Raw genomic sequence first — 22,411 nt, 5'->3', positions numbered from 1 at the left:
GGACATAGGCACCCTGTGAGATTCCCATCATTAACACTAAGCACTGTGGGAAAGAGGACAGGGTGGGAATGAAGGGGGAGTTTAGAGCCAGGGTTGTGAAATCCTTACCAGCTAGATGAATGACTTTGGGCAAGGGATTGCTTTTCTCTCACCCTCAGTTTCCTCATTTATAAAATGAGGGGGCTGGAATGAATGACCTCTGGAGCCTCTCAATGCTCTACAATCAAGTTGAATCTTCATTCTTATAAGGCAAGCTTCCTTAACAGACTCTTGTTGGTGAGTTGAATTTTCCCTAACGGAAAGAACTGATTTTAATTACTGTGGAATCTTATTTCAGTGGGGGAGGTTCAGTTTCATTAAATTAAGATGCCAAAATCATCCAGTAAGTCATAGCTGGGCAAACTCATTCAAGGAATCGCTTAAGTTCAGAATCTTGCTTCTATCCGCCTAAAGATGAGGATCATAAGTCAATAAACAAACTTAAATTATAGAAACCAACTAGAACTTAGCTAAGTCCTAAACAAAATCCAATATGCTCCAAAACGACATTGAAGCAAGAAAAAATTGGCAATATTTTATAAACTATAATATTTCCTTAGGTTACTGGTGTTTACCTCTAGAATACAAATGTATATACGATAGACTAACGAAGATGTTTTGAATACAAATATTTTGATAGCTAGCTGAATTGATGAGGCTGATAAATAACAGAAGCACAAAATCAGACTTTTAGAATAAGAACCAACCATAAAGGTCAGAGGATTATAAGATCAACATTCAATATATGGATAGGAAAAATCCATAATTTCCCTGTAAAAGGGAAAATAAAATAAAATCAGTGCAAAAAATTAAAATTTGAACTCTTCTACCTAACTAGGAAAATATATTCATTTCCACAGATTTTTAGAAGTGGAAAAAAATAAACTAATATCACCAACATGTTTAAAGTACAAGTTGTTAGACTGACAGGTGCTCTTCATTCATGGTATGCCAGTGGGGGTCTGTGCAGAGAACTGGGAAGAGTAATGAATCTTTATCAAAATTAATGAGCTTTTCTGCAGTTAAGATTTTTCTTTTACTGTTCAAAGTGAAAGTGCTTTCTGAATTTTAGAGTTTACAGAAGAGTCAAGGGTCTATTTTTGAAGCCTAACACAAGAATGTTCTAATGGATCCAAATTTCCAAAATCAGTCCAATATGGTGAACACCTTTACATGCTTAATTTAATCTACTGAAAGCAGACCATAAGAGAAAGATGTTCCCTTCATTATCAAGGTCTTACCGTAAGCTCGATAATTAACATAGTTTTCAATTTTTACCAATTCAATTTTCTAACTGACACAGTTTGAAGGTATTGGAAAAGGTAGGAAGGTGTAAGGAAAGGTGAATGAAAAAAATCAAGTCTCTAGGAAATTAAAGATGATTTTAATAATATTCTCCTGAGGCTGATTTGCTTTGTGTGTTTTTTAAAAAACCCTTACCTTCCATCTTAGAATCAGCACTAAGTATCAGTTCCAAGGGAGAAGAGCAGTAGAGGTTAGGAAATGAGGTTAAGTATCTGAGGTCAGATTTGATCCTAAGACCTCCCACCTCTAGGCCTGGTTTTCTATCCACTGAGTCACCTAGCTATCCAGGCCTAGAAAGTTGAAGATGTTATCAATGAAATGTAATAATTAATTCTTGCCACTCCTCCTACCTTATATTAATGCACTTTTTAAAAAAATCTGGCCAAGATAAATCTTTTCAAAGGAAATTCAAGTGTAGAATCTCTTCCAAATAGAAATGGAGCAATTCCACTTCATAATATCTAGTACTAAATGATTAAGTCAGCTAATACCTAAATAATCAATAACAATACATCATGGAAGTATAAGTAACCACAAAAAAAAGGAAATGAGAGAGGACATAGTTCTGAATATCCCCAGAGTACAGGCATGGTAAAATTCCCATTATTTGAAGATGGAAGAAAAATGGAGAGAAAATATGGAATAAGAGGAATATATAAATTGACTTTTGAAAAAATTCTATGACTCTATGATGTCACCAACTACAGAAGTGCCGGAGTTCATGTAAATCTGTGTTGCTAGAGCCTAGGAACAGAGCATTCATCCATGGAGGATTATACTTCTAGGAGAAATGGTCCCACTCAATGTCTCCCGTACCATGGAGATAACCATCATCTTACCCCTACTTTCTTCATGACAAGTTCTCAATGTTGTCGTTTTAGGTGATTTTTTTCTGTGACAATGAATTTCCAATTTGTAATAAAAGTCAAATAGAACTTACCTCCTGGATGTTCTCTTTTGAGTTTCATGATCTCTAGAAACAACTCATCATTCTGCAAGATATCCTGCTCCACATCCCCTCACCCCATCGGTCCTGCTGATGAAGTAGGTGGGAGGGTGACATCTGGGAACGCATCCCAGGCCCTCCATTGGAGGACACCCACAGAATTCACCTCAGCTTTTCATAGCAGGCTGCTCTCCTGGACTTCCTGATCCCCAGAAACTCATCATAAATAGGTCAGATCCTTTCCTGTCCTGATGTGTTTGGCAACTCTCCCACCTTCTTCCCACCCTATCCCACTCTTGGGTTTCTTTTGCCATGCCATCTCCCCCAGGGAGACTGTAAACTGCTTGAGAGCAGGGACTGTCTTAGGCCTTTCTTTGAATCTCCAAAGCACTGCAATGTGTTTAGTGCATATAATGCCTTAATAAATGTCTACTGACATTGACTATGACTCTGCTCCAAAGAAAACTATTAAATAATTATTGCTGGACACTTCCTAGCTGTGTGACGCTGGGCGTGACTTAAAGTCACTTAGCCCCCATTGCCCAGCTCTTACCATTTTTCTGCCTTGGAACCAATATGACACTGGCTGGAACAAAAGGTAAGGGTTTAAAAAAATTATTGCTGGAATATTTCTATCCACATAAGAAGAGTGAGAATATAAAGAGAAGAAAACAGTGTGGAGGGGGAAAAGAAACTAAGAAAATAGGAGACAGTGGAGAGGAAGAATGAAGGTTGTTTTTATACTTAGGAATTCTAGTAGAATCATAAACCTCAATGCTTGAAAGAACTCAAAGGTCAATCCAGTCCATCCCCAACTACCTGAACGAATCCTCCTCCTCCCAGTGATCTTGAAGATCCCTTCCCAAAATATATCTGAACAAAAATCTTTGGTCTTTCGGTATTCTCAACAAATTTCCAACCAGCCTCTGCTGGAAGAACTTCAACACCCTAGACTTTTTCATTCCACTCTTAGTTAGGTTTAATTGTGGAGACATATCTTATAATGTAGAAGTAAAATGGGTCTTCTTGTTACTCTATCTTCCAAAGACATGTGAAATAAAATTAGTCCTTTCTCCATGTGACTTCAAAATATTTGAAAATTGCAAATCATGGCCTGCCCCCCCCCCATTCTTTTCTGCTTAACACAGCCAGTGCCTTCATTGGTGATGCTCAAACTCCTTAACTTTCCTTGTCATCTTTTTCCAGATGTATTCCCATTTGTCAGTGTTCTCTCGAAAATGGAACACGAAGAACTAGACTCAGCTCTCTAGAAGTGTCTAATCTAGACAAAGTAAAGGGGCAATACTAATATTCCCCAACTTGCAGTGAATAGTATACTTGCATTTATAAGCAGTCATTTCTGATGGCCTCATGACACAGTTAACTCAAGTGAGTTTACAGCCTACCAAATCCTTGGAATTTCTCCACATTCCTCAAATCTTATACTTGGGGCAACTCATTTGTTGAACCCAAAAAGAGGACTTAACATCTGTCTATATTACGACCTACCTTAGGGACCAGCTAGGTGGCTCAGTGGATAGAAACACAAGGCCCTGGGTCCAAATTTGGCCTTAGACACTTCCTTGCTGTGTGACCCTGGGCATGTTACTTGACCCCCACTGCCTAGCCTTTACCACTCTTCTGCCTTGGAACCAATACACCTATTGATTCTAAGATGGAAGGTGAGGGTTTAAAAAAAAAAATGTTTGTACATGTAATTGGGTGGAAACTTTTATTCAAAACAACAACAACAACAAGGTCAACAGGAAATTTGTGATAAGCTGGATACACAGATGTAGGAATTATCTGCCCAGAGATAAGCATTAAAAACAAGGAAGCTAATGCAGTCACAAAGAGAGAATGGAAACAAGAGAGTGGCCAGGCCAGAGATTTGAGATACAATATGAATAATGCTTCAACAAAGAGACTGTGGGGAGAGAACCAAGAAAAAATGGATCACAAAAACCCAGAGAACAGAGTGTCCAAGAGGAAATGGTAAACTTCCCAGCTGTGTGACCCTGGGCGAGTCACTTGACCCCTATTGCCCACCCTTACCACTCTTCCGACTAGGAACCAATACACAGAAGTTAAGGGTTTGAAAAAAAAAAAAAAAAAGAGGAAATGGTAGGCCAACACAGTCAAATGCCAGAGAGAGGTGAAGAAAGAGGAAAGATTTGGCACTTAAGGTATAACTGAATCTGTGGAAAAGGCAGTTTCAGTTAAATGGTGAGATTGGAAGTAGGACTACAAAGGGTTGAAAATGAGGAGAGGAAATGGGGATGCAGGAAGACTCATAGCTTCCTTGTTTCCCAGGAGCCTTACAACAAGAGGTGGTAGAGCAAATACTATTCCCATTTTAGAGATAGGAAATTGGGAGTTCTCCCAGGGCCAAAAGATCAGTTAAGAGTAGCCTTGTCAAGACCAGAAGATGCCTATTGACCATCTGATTCCTTTTCTGGCACACACGAAAAAACTGCTAGACTGGGGTTTTACATCAAATTCACAGGAAGCATTGTGAATAAATGTCCACTGTAATTATTTTCACAATTTTCTATGTAGGAGAAAATGGAAAACAATTTCTTTCACAACTAGATTTCATCCTCATGACTAAAAAAATTGTAATGAAAAATATTCATTATGATATGAAGGTCCTTCTTTAAGGAAAACAAGCAAAAAAAAGTACAAAGATGGAAGGAAAAAATGTCTCTTTCCTAAAGAAATCCTGAAAATTGCTGTGATATGAAAAAGATTGCCATTTTAAAGAGTAGCAAATTATTTTTTTAAAAGGCTCATTGAAAAATATGCACCACTTAAACGAGAGGTTATATCTTCCTAATACTATAAGTAACAATGGTGACACATAGAGTTAAACATAATGCCAGGGATTCTTAATTTTTTTAAAAAGATTTTCTCCAGGTTGAATGTCTTCAAAGCAAAAAATTGAAGAAGAGTTTGCTAAAAAAGCAACAGATTTGTTGCTTCTCATTACTAAACAGCCTAGAAGATGATTCTGACTTCAAAGGGGCAAAAATAAAGGAAATCTGCACTTGTCAGGGGGAAATAGAACAATTCAGTCCTGCACTGGGCCACAGTTTCCTTCCTCCACTCCACAGAAGGATAACTAGAAGTGCCTTTTCATATATATGCTGCTCAAATCAAAAATTATTCCCGATACACTGAAACAGCTTACAGTGTTTAAGTAATATCCCAGCTCTGAGCTGCTAACCAGATCTTGGGTAAAGTAAAATAACTGGTCAAATTCTAGTCTTCACTTGATCCTATATAGAATGTGGGAGCTAAAAGGGCCTTAGAAACGGCCTAAGTTAGGAATCCCATGTGAACTGGAAAGAGCTCCAGGAATTGATGCAGAGTGAAAGTAGCAGAACCAGGAGAACATTGTACACAGAGACTGATACACTGTGGTACAATAGAACATAATGGACTTCTGTACTAGCAGCAATGCAAGGATCCAGGACAGTTCTGAGGGACTGATGAGAAAGAAGCTCTCCACATTTAGAGGAAGAACTGTGGGAGCAGAAACACAGAAGAAAAACAACTGCTTGATCACATGGGTCAATGGGGATATGATTGGGGATGTGGATCACCCCAGTGCAAATATTAGTTATATGGAAATAGGTCTCGATCAATGACACACGTAAAATCCAACAGAATTGCTTGTTGGCTATGGGAGGGGAGGTGGGAGAAGGGGAGGAAAAGAACATGAATCATGTAACCCTGGAAAAATATCATAAATTAATTAAATAAACTTTAAAAAACGGCCTCGGTCAGCCCGTTGACATGGATGATACAGGAGGAGCTGAGGCCCAGAGCTCCCATGTCTAGACAGCCGGCAGCAGAACCCCAGAGATCCAGGCTCAACAGCCAAAGCCAGTCTCCTCCTCTGCACTATGCTGTGCCACGCATGCTAGACAACCCCACCCTCTCTTTGCACTTTGGAGGACAGAATATTGCTTAGAAGTATTACTTGGCTCAAGCCAAGGTTTTGAATAAAATATTTTTGAAATAGATAGGCTTGGACAAGCATTAAGGACAGAAAGGCCCTCTTCAGAGCACGTTCCAAGTTATCTTATTTCAAGGAATCGTAACAGCCTTTCCCTAGGAGTCGAAGACAAGTGGCACAGAAGATAAAGCTACACCTTAGTCAGGAAGACGAGTTCCAATATGGCCTATGTAAGTCACTTCACCCCGTTTCCTCATCTAGAAAATGAGCTGGAGAAGGAACGGCCAATTACTCCAGTGTCTGCCAAGAGAACCCCAGATGGGCTTGCAAAGAGTCAGACATGCCCGAAGCGACTCAACAACAAGAACACAGGTGAGAGAGCTAAGAAAGAGCGAGGCAGAAAGGGGTTGCAGGGCTTGAATTGAGGCGTGTCACCCAACATGACTTCCTGAATAGCTCACAGTCTTGACAAAAATAATTCTGAATCCAAACCCAACTTGGGCAGTATCTAAACAACTAGTCGATTCAAATAAAGAAATGAATGAAAGAATTCAATAAGACTTATTCAAGGAGCTTCATCTAAATATAAGAAATGAAAACTCTTTTTTATCACATTTGCAACTGACTAGGACATCACATGAAAAGGGGGATTTTTTATCTCTTGGGGAGGTGCTCAGCACTTACTGGGCTTAATAAATTCTTGGGTAGAGCAGAGCTCAAGGAGAATTTCTTGACTACGCTATTTTTTAAAAGGTCTATTGAATGAATGCAGCATAAATCAAGAGATTAAAAAAACGTGAATTTCTAGAGTAAGTCTAACATGGTTTAAAACCCTGCTTCTTCAGCTTTGTTGTACTATGGACACCAGGGGTAATCTCGTGAAGCCTAGACCTGTTTTCAGAATGTTTTTAAATATATAAAATGAAATATTTAGGATTGAAAAGGATACGAATTATATTAAAGTAAGGTTATGAAAGTATTTTTTTTAAGTTCACCAACCCCGGGTTAAGCACCATTGGTCTGAAAGATATTTATATGCGTGCACCAATATAAATCCATGATCACATACTTCCCCTCAAACAATTTAAGACCAGATTCTAGACTTCCAGGGGGTTAATTCCTATTAATTATAATCAAAAGTAGTATAGTGAAGTTAATTTAATATGAAAGCTTTGGCTGCTACTTTCCTAGCCTGAAAATACAAAAGGAGATAAAATACCTTTAATTTTGCTTCTTAGATACTTGAGAACTTCTTGGGTTCCTTTCTAAATGGGGGAGAAAACAAAGCCATTACCCAGAGTGACCACTGCAGTTTTCTACATAAGACCAAAATAAATGGCTGAATGTGAAATGAATAAATTATAAACTTAAATTCCAAAGACACTTACATTTAGGAGTTCTCGACGAATAGTTCTTAAAGGGTTTCCTTCTAATGCCAAGAATTGCAGACGAGGAAGGGTTCCTAATATATGGGGCAAACTAGTAAAAATAAAACAAACCCTGTTAAATATAAATATAATTCAACTACATGGATGACTGCAAAAACTAACAAAACAGTGAATGGAACATTACTCTTAATTTGCAAAAGACAGTCCTGAGTAAGTCTGGCCTGTGATATTTCCTCACTGAATGACAGCTTCACATTCAAAAAGGAAAAATGTGCTTAATAGTCGAATGATGTAAAATGAATGAGCTTTGAAAACTTTAATACTATTGTTGAATAATTATTGAGTTTTAAAAATAAAATATTTGCTTGCAAAGCCAGTTTTGAATGCTTCAGCCCTCCTCAACAGCTATGCCTCAGGCATTATCTAACGGTCCCACTAAGTTATAATAGAGCATTTGGATGGGAAGACATATTACAAATGAAATCTGAAGACTTTCTTCTGAGATCCCAATTGTATCCCAGATGCAGTCTTTCATTTATTTAAATAAAAAGAATTCCTCTCCAAACTTAAGAGAGCCTGAGTATTTACTGACCAGTTGCAGTAAATAATGTAGCTCAAAGTCCACTAATAAAGACCACGGCCACTCTTCACATGCTTTGACATCTGTTCTCTAAGAACAAAGATCTGGAGAAGAGCCACAACACCCAAGTCTGTACCCATGAACTTGCAGAGTAGAGCTTGGCTTTATTTTATTTTAAACTTTTATTTTCATTAAACAACAACGTGTCTATGTTAAGGGTGGCAAAAGGGTCAAAGGAGGAAATGATATACAGGAAATTCTGGAGGAGGCAAGAAAACAATTACATTCATTTTTAAGAGCAAATGACCAATTTATTTTGAAGGTGATTTTGGATAAGAGTCAGGAAAAAAAAATTAATCATTATCAGATATGGCCACATACATATAACAAGAATATAAGGGGGGGGGGGCAACAAGGTTGCTCAGTGGATAGGATGCCAGGCCTAGAGATGAGCAGTCCTGGGTACAAATGTGACCTCAGACACCTCCTAGCTGTGTGACTCTGAATAAGTCACTTAACCCCCATTGCATACTCCTTACTGCTCTTCTGCTTTGGAACCAATACACAGTATTGATTCTAAGATGAAAGGTGAGGGTTTAAAAAAATAAGAATAGAACATGATCCTTTTTCAAGTAAATATACAACTCTATAAGGTAATTTCTACAAATTTTGATAAAAGGTACACTATCTGGAGTTGATTACATAAAGTGGCTGATGTCCATTTTCCTATTCCTATAATGGAAGGACAAGAATTAAGCCTGCCACTTCATTACTATAGGGGCCTCCATGGGGGAGACACTGCTCCACCAGCAGTAGCATCAGAAGATACTTCAGCTGCCCCGTGTAATTTTAATTCCTGAGAAAAATCTTTATTAGTGGACTTTGAGCTACATTAGTTATAAGTCTTCAAATAAGACAGACATTATTTCCTTCCCTTTATCTCCCATTTCATTTGTGTTTTTTCTTCTCTTCAGCTTACCTACTGAGATCATTGTTAGTTAGATCAAGTCTTTCCAAGGCCTCAAGTAGGGTAATTTCGTCAGGAATCGATTTTAACTTGTTATCTCTTAGGTCTAGCACATGGACTGATTTAAGATGTTTAAGGTGTCCTGCCCTGATTTCTTCAATTTGATTCTCACCAATATGCAATTCCTACAAGAAGGAAAGAACAAAGTTACCCATACTTCTGTCCTTCTTAGTAAATGTAATTTATTCATCATCTACAAGAAGAAATGTCAATTAAAGGCAAACAAATTCAAATGATTCAAAAATAATTCAAATTACTGATAAGGAGCAGAGATCTTAATATTTGCTCAAATTTTCCATAAAATGAAAATAATATTTTTTCACAGCTGAACAAAAAAAGCTCTAGAGGAAAATTTTCCAGAGATGGTTATAATTTTAAAATTCTTACAAAGCTTCTATGAAGAATGGTTCTAGAAATAAAGGAGGGAAGAAACGATTTAGCCAAGCTACATAAAAGGGAAGAGGGCAGAGCAGCAATAAAAGATTCACAGAGTGGTAGGAGGACCTGGGCCAAGAAAGGTTAAGGCTTTGCACAAAGTTAAAGAAAACAGTTTAGTGGCAAAGCCAGGCCTAGAACAATAAGTGAATCCAGATTACTTGAATTCCAATCTGAATGCCTGTCCCCCCAAAATGCCTCCCTGTCCTAAGGACTCAAAGGGCCCTGGGGTCTCAGTTTGGCTGTACCTTCTCAACATGTTGCTCTTAGTCAATCATGCCCGTCCACTGCGGTGCCCATAATCTCTCCTAAACTGGCCACAGCGGTTCTACCTAATGTGCCTGGGACCTTCTTGAAGATACCAAAAACCAATAATGAAAAGTTCTAAGTGCAAATTAAGCTGCCATGGTCATAAGAATGTGTTACTTAATGAAATAAGTATTTCATGACAGGATATTAAAACCGAAACATGAAATGCTTTTTATTGACTAGAAATTGAGATGTCAGTGTCCCACTAAGTTGATCATGCTTTAAATGATATATATCTTTCAGTGATGTCACTGTTACTTAACAAAATTACAACCCATCCAATGAAATTAGATTTGTTTTACTTGATTTTGAAGCATAGAACTGGAAGTCGGAGAGAAACAGAATTTAGATCACATGGGAAGTAGTGAGTTCCTCATCCTATACATCTTCAAAGAAAAGCTACATTTCTACCTCTTGCCAATATTGTAGGAGTACCCACTAAGGTTTGGGTTGGATTAAACCTCTGAAAGCTTCCAACTCTGAGATTCCATGATTGGATGTTATTATTTTAATGAAACTTCATAAACGGAAATCAAAATATCATGAATTACAAAGTGATTTTAGCATTAATTTCCAAAAAGAAAATTATAATGTTTCTTAAGAGACCTGCTAATCAATGGTTGACTATGAGGAATGGTCAGATCAAACACAATAGATCATTATTTTTAAAACTAAGTTTTTTTTCTTCTAACATTGTTAAGAAGTATGCATCAACACTAATATCTACATCATTAATTTGATTACAGCTCTTGGAAAAGGCACTTTTAAAGGTGACTGTATAGCAAGACATCCTATTACTTAAATAGCATTTTAAAAAGCAATATGTTTTATATTAAACAGCAGATGGTACCTTCAATAACATACAAGAAGGAAATTCAGGTAGAAAACGCAGTTTATTCCTCCGTAAATAAAGCAGTTCTAGTGATTCCATGCTAGCTAATTCAGAAGGGATAGTTTCCAGGTAATTTGAAGTACAATCCAAATGCTTTAATCCTATAGAAATTATTTGGTGGGAAACAGATTTTTTTAAAAGATCAAAACTTGGCAATTCATAAACCTTTGTTAACAATGAATAACAAACTCACCATGAAAATACATTAAACTACAGCAAAATGAATTCTTATAATCAATGAATCCCCCACTTCCCAAAAACCCAATGGGTTTACATACATTCAAGCTATCAAAAACCAGTTTTACCTTTAATAAACGTCTACAAAAAAGTTCAGTTAATGCATCATATAAAAATGATGTCCATGAAAGGTACTCTCACTTACTACCATTATCCTTCCTTAAGTCAAAATACATTTAAACCCATATGAATTGGGGGGGGGGGGGAGAAGGGGTGCTTTTCAGTTTTTTCCCCCCATTGGACAAGAGTGGCTTAGAAAGAGCCATTAGCAGTATGGTGGATGACCTATTTTTATGCTTCTCATTGCTCTAAAATTCTTCATCTGGGAATTCTGAAGAGCCCAGGCTTGTAACTTTGTGTAGCTCTTCGAACTACTGGTAGTGAATGAGTAACAAGAGAGACGGCACCTCCTCATTATATATGATGCCAGCTCAGCCTGTGGGGAAATGGATGGACAACCTCAGCATCATTACCAGACTCTAACCAAACACAACTGTTATTATTTTACAAGTCAGGAGAAAAAAAAAACATTCAGAAAATGATTCCTTTCCCCAAGGTTGTGTTGAGTGTCTTATTATTCAAGGGCTGATTACCCAGCTTTTCTTACATTCATTAGTATTCAAAGATTTTTGTAGAGGAGAAAATCAAAAAAGAAAATGGCTTCGGGAATCTTGGTCTCTAAGACTGACCCTGCTCATGACCGAGTCAGACCCAAGTAAATTCCTGCATGTAATAGATTTAAAACAAGCTCCCAGGAAGAGTGAATGAGAAGAGAAACAATGTGTAGAGCAGAGTCTTCAAAAAAAAAAAAATGAAAATAAAGAGGCAGACCAGCAGAGAACCCTACAAATGGAGAGGATGGGAGTGAGGGGAGGAGTAAACTGTCCAAATACTTTGCAGAACTTGATTTCTCTCTTCTGTTGCAACCCTTCCCTGAGGAGGAGCTCAACTGGCCTAAGTAAGCAAGAAAAAGCATCCCTGCTGACATCTGGGGGTCAAGCCAGGTGTAAAGTTAAGGACCAACCCCTGAAAAGGCTTTTTATGCCAAATTTCAAATTCTGGGTAAAATGATAAAGAAAATACAAAGACTCTTAGAGAAAAAGGTATCAAATTTTGCTTTCTGTCCTAAAAATTGACTCAAAAATATACCTTTAAAAACACTTGCTTTGATGCTTCAAAGATCTATGATAGCTGATATAGGAATTCTCTCCACCAACCAAGACCAGGTTACAACCTTTCTTTGCCTTAGGAAGCAGTCTTTCTTGGAGAGTTTCTGTAGCTAAAACAATTGCTCCCCCAGAGGCCTTATTTAAAATGAGGAGCCAGGCTGAATGTAGTTCTGCTGGTCCTTGATGGCAGAGTATATCACTGGGCTTGGTCTCAAAGCCTTTCCAGATAGAAGGATCTGCCAGAGAAGCACTCCACTGGCAGATCTTTCAAAAAACCCTCACCACAATGAAGGCATTTTAATGCTTGTTCTGGTTGGCTACTTAACAGGTTGGTCAAAGGGCCATACTGCTTCTCTTCTGAAGTGTACAAAACCAATGATATGGTCCTCTGGGCTCCATCAGAAAGTCACCCTCTGGGAATTCAGGCAGAAGATACTGAGTCCTTGAGCTTTTCACTGGGAAAGCCACATGGCTGCAATCATGATTCCCTACCTCTGCCCTGGTAAGAACATGCCTTATGGCAGTTAAGACACAGTCATAGCAAACACCCCAAAATTAATCAGTTGTTCGGCTTACAGGTGTGACAAAACCATCAGAACTTTGTTCGTTTTGTTTCACTTTTTAAGTTTTCCAAAGTGAACTTCTCAAAAGGTTTACCAAGTAGCCAAAGTGCATCAAATCTATGAAGAGGGCTCCTGGGTCAAGACAAGGACCATTTAGCACCTTCAAACACATTATTATACTTATCCAGCTTCATCTATGACAAAATATCTTAGTTTAAAATATGAAATGCTACATTAAACTTTAAATATTTTAACACAGAGAAAGTTTACTTTTCATCCTGGTGATTTCTGCTGGCAAGTCCTTCATCTGGTTACTGGCAAGGTTGAGTTTCATCAGGTTAGTGAGAGAAGAAAAGCTACCGGGAACAGTTGTAAGGCGGTTGTTGGAAAGATCCTTTTGAAAAAGTAAAAACAAAATTAAGAAATGGCTCCTTCCAAGGCACTTGAACATGTGGTTTTGAGATTCTTGTGGGAAGGGCAAAGCATATTTCAAAAAAGAACAATTTCACATTGGAGTGCTTTCTTCTCTAACCTATCTCCAACTATCACCTCTTAAATGGGATTATTTTAAAAAATCATTCTGATTTTTCACCCAAGTATTTATATAAAACCAGGTGTTAACACTTAATTTGGCTTTTTTGAGATAATCAAATACTGTGTATTAGTTCCAAGGCAGAAGAGTGGAAAGGGATGGACAATGAGGGTTAAGTAACTTGCCCAGGATCACCCAGCTGGGAAGTGTCTGAGGCCAGACTTGAATCCAGAACCTCCCATCTCTAGGCCTAGCTCTCAATCCACTGAGTCACCCAGCTCCTCTTTAGCTTTAAACTTTCAAAACTGAAAGTGGAAGGTGAAAGAAACACAAATAAGATGTGAAGAAAAATGTCCTTTTTTTTTTTTTACAACCCTCACCTTCCTTCTTGGAGTCAATACTGTGTATTGGCTCCAAGGCAGAAGAGTGGTAAGGGTAGGCAATGGGGATTAAGTGACTTGCCCAGGGTCACACAGCTAGGAAGTGTCTGAGGCCAGATTCAAACCTAGGACCTCCTGTCTCTAGGCCCGGCTCTCCATCCATTGAGCTACCCAGCTGCCCCCAGAAAAGTGTTCTTTCTCAATGTTTATAAAAGGCAAGGATCAAACTTGCCAATATGGCCAACTCCCATCTTCCATGGAGCCAAGGCTGCCTAATTAATTTCCATGTCCATTTTTCCTCAATACCTGCATCATTCCAGGGTGACCAGGTTGTCAGATAACCGTCTTAGCAATTTGATGAGAGATACTGTAAAGCTCCTTTTTAGTGTCCATGTGCTAGTCATTATTTTGACTATTTTTTCAATTCAGTGCTACAATGAAAACTAAATATTGAACAACTGGCACCTCTCAAGGATGAGAACATGTAGATTAAATGGCACTTTCCTCACTTTTCTTAGCTTCCTAATTCAAATTTACACCTGGAGGAAGTGGAAGAATTTGCTAATTCCAGATTTGGGTAAGTTTGTCATTTAAAAAAACGATCTGCAACAAGAGAAATACCCCAGCGAACCCTGAACACACCAAAACTATTCCATAAGCACACATTACAGCACTTAAGAGTCCAGGTTAAAGGTCTCTGGAATGGACTTGAAAGTTTTAGCAATCATTAATCAAAACCTTGTGATGGATAAAAGGGGGTACACTAAAGTTAGGGGGGTGCTTTGCTTCTTTTGCATTACAACCTCCACAGAAAGTTTTTATCCATTCCTCAATTATTCCCACACAACAGTACATCTCTATCACCAGGGTGATGAAAGGTCTGAGATTGTACTGATGCCTCCCTTAGCTCAAACCTCTAGTGTGGTAGAGCTGTCATGCTTATGGATAGTACAAAAATGGGTCACCACAGTGGGGCCACTGGCCAGCATGGCTGCTATTTACTTCGAGTAACTATAGTGTTTTCTAATCTACCTTTTCTTTCCTCACATACTGTTGGTCATTTCTGGTTTTGTTTTTTCCACCTCTGAGTCCTTGGTAAGACAAGCAAACCCCAATCATTAAACACTATTTCTTTAGAAAATATGGGATCTACCTGATGTCAGTCTCCTTTGTGAAATGATGTCCCCAAATGCACTGCAATGTAAGTGCTAAGTATACCCATCTTATCTTTTATTCTAGACCTAGAAACATGGAGTTAGAGGTAGAAGGGACCTTCGGGGCTAGAAGACCATGGAGTCCATTCTGGAGTCCTTCGTTTGACAGCTGAGGAATCTGGGGCACAAAGAAGTCACATCCCATGCAGAATGAACATCTGAGGTGGGATCTGAACCTGGCTCTGGCTTTGGTTCTCCTGCTAAGGCCTCATGTTCTCTTTGGGCCCCAAGTGCACCATTCAGATGCCAAGTATAAGCAACAATTGGATCTGGGGAGTCTACTGGTTTTATTCTCTTCTAGCCATTCCCCTTATATCTCATCTAGCAAAACATTTCTTTGCTAGCACCTAGAGGGCTCTTAGCCCTATTTGGAAAAAAGATGGTGAAGGGGGCTAAAGGAAGCATCAGAGGATCAAAGAGAAGTTATTGGCAGGACAATGGAAGGCTGATCAATAGTTTTTCATTTAAGTAAAAAACACATCAGGATTACAAAAGCACAACTTACTAAATCCTCTAATTTGTCCAAGTCTCCAAATCCTTCAGGGACACAAGTAAGTTCATTGTACTGCAGAAACAGGCCCTTCAGGTTTCTTAATTTTGTAAGTTCTTCAGGTAGCATTTTCAGTTTGTTATGACTATCAACAGATAAAAATAAATGTTAAATAATTCAAAGAAAAAAAATTAAGAAAATATACCAGTTTTGTGTCACTTTTTGTTACCAAACTACATGGCCTTAAAACTTGATTTGTTATTATTTTAAATGTACTTCCATTTTCTTTCATGACACCGTGCACTTAAAAAAAGACAAAATTAGAAAAGCGACCTTTTAGACATTTCAAAGGAGAAAAGGAAATTCCTTCATAAAAGTAATAGGAACTTCCTTTTACTATATCCTATAGTTAACTCTTAATTATATGAACTAAACTAGAGATAAGGAACTTTTAAAATACCTACTATTCTAAAATGTATTGGAATCTGGCTTAAAGAATTCTGGGAAATTCTTGGTTCTTTCTAGCTCAGCCTTCTTGTGGCTGACACAGACCCAAAGGCAAAGTTCTAGACCACTTTGCAAAGTCCACTAGTGGATATTTAATACATTAAAAAACACAAATCATAATCTTAAGAAATGTACAAAGGAAAGAATATGGGTATAATACAAGAGAGAACATGATTAAAGGCATAGGAGAAGTCCTCGAAGAGCAATTTAAGGGATCTGAGGTGGGATAATCAGGCAAGACTTCAAAGAGAAAGGGGCCCTCAAGGTGAGTTTTGAATCCAGGGAAATATTTCATCATGAAGAGCTATGGAGAAGAACTAGTCTAACAGAGGGATGTGTGTGTCTAGACTTGGAGATCAAAGGAAAAGTCAGAGTCTACTCTCCTAAAAACAAAAGTAGAATGCAATAAATGTAGAAAGTAAAAAATTGGAACAAGAATTTGGAGGGCAAAGAATCTTCAGTTAAGGAGTCTGGGTTTGATTTGGTGCAAGTTTTCGGACCAGCAGAGTAGGGCTGTTTGCATCAGGAAAATTCTTCATGAAGGACAGATTGGGAGAGAAGACAAGAGGTGGGCAAACACAACCTAACTTGTCTCTCCTGGGGCCATGGCTATTTCTAGGAGCACTACAGGTCACTCAATCCTTACAAATGGGCGATTCCCTTTGACTTCTCCCTCTGCCTCACTGATCACATCCAATAAACCAACATGTCTTTTCAACTCCACCTGCTCCAAATCTCTCACCCCGAACTCCTCTTCGGGGCTGCCACCAGTGAATGAGACTTGGTGATGCAGTGTGGCTGGAGAGTCAGAAGACCAGACTCTGACAAGAACCCTGGACAAACCTTTAACTTCCATGAGCCTGTTTCCACATCTATAAAATAGGAATAGCACCTCCACCCAGAGTAACTGTGAGGATCAAATGAGATCAGATGTACAAAGTACTCTGCCAGTCTTCAGGAGCTATGGAAATACCAGCCACTACTGTTATTGCAGTGGTCTCCAACCTGCTCCTTGCCCCCATCGGAATAATCTTTCTTAAGCAAAGAACTTGTGCTAGCACTCCCTCCTCTGCTCAAAATCTGTCAGTCACTCCCTAGTCCTTACAGGAAAAGTCCAAAGCCTGCCATGTCTAGTATTTAAGGCCCTTCCCACTTGGGAACTGTCTATTTTTCTTGCTTTCATTCCCACTGCTCCCCTACGGGCAGGGTGTGCCTGACTGCAACCCCACTACTCTATACCCAGGAAAGCCTCTGCTTAGGCAGTGCCCCTCTCTGAATGCCTACTTGCCTTTGACAGTCCAATCAGGGACCCCTACTTCCGTTAGCTTCTCACTGCCTAAGAATGCCTTTCTCCCCTGGATCTCTCAGAGTACCTGGCATATATTTTATGAGATCAGTTATCCAAGTTGTTCGCCTAGTCACAGGTTGCTTAGCAGAGTTGGAAAAGATTAAAGAGCACTGCTGACCACTGGACCAGTATACATTTTTGTTCTATAACCTCAGCTGGGCCATCAGTGCGGTATGGCAATCCTTTCCTATGTCCCTAGCCACCTGGATTTCCCACTCACATAGTAGCTCTTCCAAACATGTCTTCCCTCATGTCCCCAAGAATGACCCTTTCCTTACCCCTCTGAGATGAGGACCTTACTTCATAATTCACTGAGAGCTTCCCCTTCTCACTGGACACGCCTCAACTTCCCCCTGCTATCTATTCTGCCTCTGTCTCACATCAAGAAGTGGCCCTTTTCTTTTCCAAGGTAAAAAACAACCACCACTACCACGGCATGCACCTGTGACCCACTGCATCCTGTCTTCTCCAGACCTGGACAGTCAAGGCTGTCCCCTCTATCACTCTCCCTCTCTCTGCCATCTTCACTATCCATCTATATGCTGTCTCCTTACTGGGATGTGTTGTGTTGTGTCTACTTTCACATCTCCCCCATACGCCTCCTTCTCTCCTCTGACACTACCCCCATCCTGGTGTGGGCTCTGGTCGCCTCATACCAGAACTAATGGAGTAACTGCTGGAGGGGTCTGCCTGCCTCAAAACTCTCCCCACTCCTAGTCTACCCACCATTCGGCTACCAAAGGAATTTTCCTGAAGTGCAGGTCTGACCACATCATACAGAGCCTCTTCAATCACCTCCAGAGGTTCACTACTGCCTCCAGGAGCAAACTGAAACTGCTGTTTGATATTCTGAGTCTCCTCCTATCTTTCCTGTCTAATTCCTCTTTACTGATCTCCATCCAGGTCTGCTAGTCTATTTGCTGTTCCTCACACATATCCCCTCTGCCTTTCTTTTCACCTCTCCCTCCTGGCTTGCCTGGCCTTTCTTTAAGACTCATCTCAAATTCTAACTTTTTTTTTTTAAACCCTTATCTTTTGTCTTAGAATTAGTTCTAAGGCAGAAGGTCCGAGGTTCAAATCTGGCCTAAGACACTTCCTAGCTATGTGACCCTGGGCAAGTCACTTAACCTCCATTGCCTAGCCCTTACCACTATTCTGCCTTGGAACCAATACACAGTATTGATTCTAAGATAGAAAGTGAGGGTTTAAAAAAAATGTAAATTTGTTGTCAATCAATAAATGAAGAATTAAATGCTGACTGCATAGAATCAAAGACTTAAAACTGGAAAAGGCCTCAGAGATCATCTTATGAAGAAATGGAGACCCAGAAAGGTCATATAAAATTGTCCCAAATCACAGCAGAAACAGGCTTTGAAATCAGACTGCTATCTGTCTCTATGTATTTATTTGCCTCCAGAGTAGACCTGTGATTTCACCCAAACTCCCTACTGATGGTCAATTTATCTGGTTTTATAAAGTTTTAAAACTTGAAAAAAACAAAAACAAAAAAACAGAGTTAAGAGCCTTCCCAGGATCAGAATACAGGTCCTCCAGAGTTGAACACTAGTCTAATTTCCTCACCCTTTCCCGCTTCCCCCTCTCCCTCCCTCTCTCATTACTCAGAAAATTAAAACCAAACTGATTTTAAATTCTTCCCTACAATTATCAAAATTAGAAATAACTGCATTTCAGCTTTACCTGACATTAAGCTTCTGAAGATTTTCCAGTTCGCCTATAGCACAAGGAAGGGATGTCAGCTGATTATCATGCATCTAGAAAGAAAGTCCATAGATTCAGACTTAGGTAACCAATGTTCCTTCTTACCTTTAGTCCCTTGCCCCAATTTTCCCCACCATTCCTTCTACTAAAACTTTTCAACCTAACCAATTCCCTTAATCTCCTTCTAATTTTGGTATAAGCAAAAGAGGCTGTTGATGCAAAATCATCCTTGGAAGCTGAAGGTTCCTTGATGCTGACTGAAGCTTTGCTCAAGTGGTCAGATACAAGGAAGTCTGATTCAAGCCTCAATCCAACTTCCACACATAAGAGTTATTCAACTGCTACTGCCTAAGAGGGGCCTAGAAACTGACAAACCTTCTCTCCTGGGCAGAAGCAATGAACTTATCAGCTGCGAATAGGGCACTAAAGGAGAGAAGAGACTCCTCTTGTCTCCTGCTCCAGTTTACCCACAGAACCACATACTAGTACAGTCTGTCATAAAAATCCCTGCCAATTTGTACCACATTTTCTTGGAGAATTTTCAGTGATCTAGTGCAAACGTGAAAGGAAAAGAATAAGCTAGTAAGAGTGGTTACACTGGCTGAGGTAAAACAAGCCCCAAAATATTAGAAATAAACTCTTACTGATTCAATGACCTTGAAAATATGACATGTCAAAATTAAAAATATGGTCTCAGAAAGAACAGTATAATCCAGTTAACTTTAAAGTCCAATATTTTAATTTAAGCCCAAATGGAAAGTAAAAATATTTCTGTTGTCAAGTTACAAAACTGATCAGTTCTAAATTTCAAACTGATAGTGTTTAGAGGTCTAAAATATTATGCAATATGGAGGAAAAACCACAACATGATGGTCTGTAGTATCAAAACTCATTGTTTGTGAGGTTACTCAATCATTAGACTCTCTAAAAGAAGGCTTTGTCATGATGGCTGGATGTCTTAAAGAGGTTTCCCTTGAGATATTCTAAAGAGGAAGGATGAGAACTACCTTTTATGAGAAAATGGGGATAGGCTGCAGGATGCAGCTCTCTCAACCAAGCCCTAGTGAGCTGTGAGATTCCAGTCTGCTTAAAGGCCATAATTTTGACCTGAGTTCCCTGCATTGCACCAACAGGAAGTAGAAACCGCTCCCTTCCTACTTCACTTTCAAGACATAAGCTGAGCCACATCTTCTCTTCACAATGACAGGTTATTTTTCGACCAAGCAGCAATCAGTCAACTTACATCAAGAACAGTCAGTGCAGGCAGAAGTCTGAGGTCATCTGAAAGTGACTGAAGTTTATTGTTGGATATGATTAGCTTGGTCAAATCTGTCTGCTCCCACCATCGTTCAGAAGAATTAAAGGAATGATTCTGGTTCGCTTCCTCAGGGAGATCCAGATTTATTCGCCAGACCATTTGAGGGACTATTTTTTCCAAAAGTGAGAAAAAAATGTAATCACATTAATGTTTCCCATTTTACAAAAATGAAAATCGCAGATTAGTATCAACAAAAAAAAATTTCAAACTTGTTTCTGTTAAAAAATAAATAAAGGATTAGGAATAAGCAGGCAGTATTGGAGAGTGAAAAGAACAATGGATTTGGGGCGACAGGAGCAGAATTTAAATCCTCAGCATCAAGACAGGTTATTGTATGACCATGTGTTGTCTTTTCTCTTTTCTGATAAATAGCAATTACTGCTACCCATCTATAAAATGAGGAAGGCCAGCCTAGATGTCCTCAGGAAGTCTCTAGACATCCTTTCTAGCTCTGTATATAATTCTATGCTTTTAAGAAAGAATTCAGCAAAAAAAACTGTTAAGCTCTCATTGAACTCTATTATACATTCAAAGATTAATTGCAATACCACACAAACTATTTGTAGCAAGATGAAAAGAAGGCACTCATCCAATCTTTTTCTTCAGTACAAATATGGTCTTGTAACCTAAGCCAGGAAGAAACAAAACAAAGAAAGAAAATTGCTAACAAATTATCCCTAATGAACACAGAAGTGAAAATTTTTAGGCTACAAAAATATATTAGAAAAACCAGGTGGGCTTTATACCAGAAATGCAAGACTAGCTCAACAAGGCAAACTATAAATATATAATAAATTCTTCTAATATTACAAATAATAAATGCCATGTGATTATAGTATATACTGAATAGGCTTTTGACAAAATCCAACACTTATTTCTACTTTTAAAACTCTAAAATAAGACTGTGTTGACTATTCCTTAAAAAAAAAAGGATTTCTCTAAATCTAAGAGCAAACATTTTGTATAATGGAGAAATGTTAAAGAGTTTTTCCAGTAAGATCAAAGGTAAAACAAGGATTCACAATTATTATCACTATTGTTTAGAGATCCAGGCCTAGAGACAGAAAGATACAAATTTAAATATGGCTTCAGGTACTTACTAGTTGTTATATGGAGCAAGTCCCTTAACTCTGTTTGCCTCAGTTTCTGGAAATGAGTTGGAGAAGGAAATGACAAACCATTCCAAGATCTTTGCCAAGAAAACCCCAAATGAGGCCAGTAAGACTCAGACAAGACTGAAAAATGACTAAACAACAAAATGCCAGCTATACCAATAAGACATGGTCTCAGAGGTCAAGGAGGATGAGGATAGAGAAAAGGATGTTGAACTTGAGAACTAAGAAATCATTTGTACTTTGGAGAGTAGTTTAGGTTGAATGATAAAGTCAGAAGTCAAACTGACAAGGATTAAGAAAGGAGTGAGAAGAGTAAAAGTGAAGGCATCTATTGTGACCGTCTTTTCGAGTTTGGCTACAGAGGTAAGAAGAGATAGATCAGGGGTCGGCAACCTTTTTAGCCATGAGAGCCATAAATGCCACATTTTTTAAAATGTCATTTCGTGAGAGCCGTACAGTGCTCACAGAGCCGCTCCTGTAACAACGCCTGAAAAAAAATAGACTTTATGGCTCCTGCAGAAAGAGCCAGATCTGGCCCTCAAAAGAGCCAGATGTGGCTCGAGAGCCATATGTTGCCAACCCCTGAGATAGAGGATAATTAGCAGAGATGGATATGAGGGCTAGTTCAGTTTAGGGGAGACATGGGCATATTTGTAGGCAGTAGGAAATGAGCCAGCAGAGAGGAAGAGATTGAAAATAAGTGAAAGAATGGGATGATAGAGAGAGGGGGCAATCAGTTAGAGATGATAAGATGAAATGGGATCACCTGTGCAAGCAGTAAGGCCACCTCATCATGTGAAACAGAAGTGTAGGAGAGAGTGGCAGAAGGATGGCTGAAAGAGAAGTAAATAGTAAGTGGCTTCAATTTTTTTTTCTGTAAAGCATGAAGCTGGTTTCTTAGCTGAAGGGTAGGGAAAAGGGGAACTATGGGAGGTTT

General features: G+C 38.9%; 1 protein-coding gene across 1 annotated transcript in view; it reads right to left on the bottom strand.

The window, feature by feature from the left end:
• Positions 1-20,322, bottom strand: part of LRRC40 (leucine rich repeat containing 40) — a 44,349-nt gene extending 24,027 nt beyond the window's left edge. The window contains 7 exon segments of the mRNA XM_044672002.1: positions 7,471-7,516; positions 7,640-7,730; positions 9,199-9,371; positions 10,841-10,983; positions 13,122-13,245; positions 15,483-15,612; positions 20,285-20,322. Coding sequence (XP_044527937.1) covers positions 7,471-7,516; positions 7,640-7,730; positions 9,199-9,371; positions 10,841-10,983; positions 13,122-13,245; positions 15,483-15,612; positions 20,285-20,322 — 745 coding nt within the window.
• Positions 20,323-22,411: the final 2,089 nt, after the last annotated feature.

This window comes from Gracilinanus agilis, chromosome 4 (genome assembly GCF_016433145.1).
Source record: "Gracilinanus agilis isolate LMUSP501 chromosome 4, AgileGrace, whole genome shotgun sequence".
Classification (NCBI taxonomy): Eukaryota; Metazoa; Chordata; class Mammalia; order Didelphimorphia; family Didelphidae; genus Gracilinanus; species Gracilinanus agilis.
This window is presented reverse-complemented; position numbering and strand designations above follow the sequence as displayed.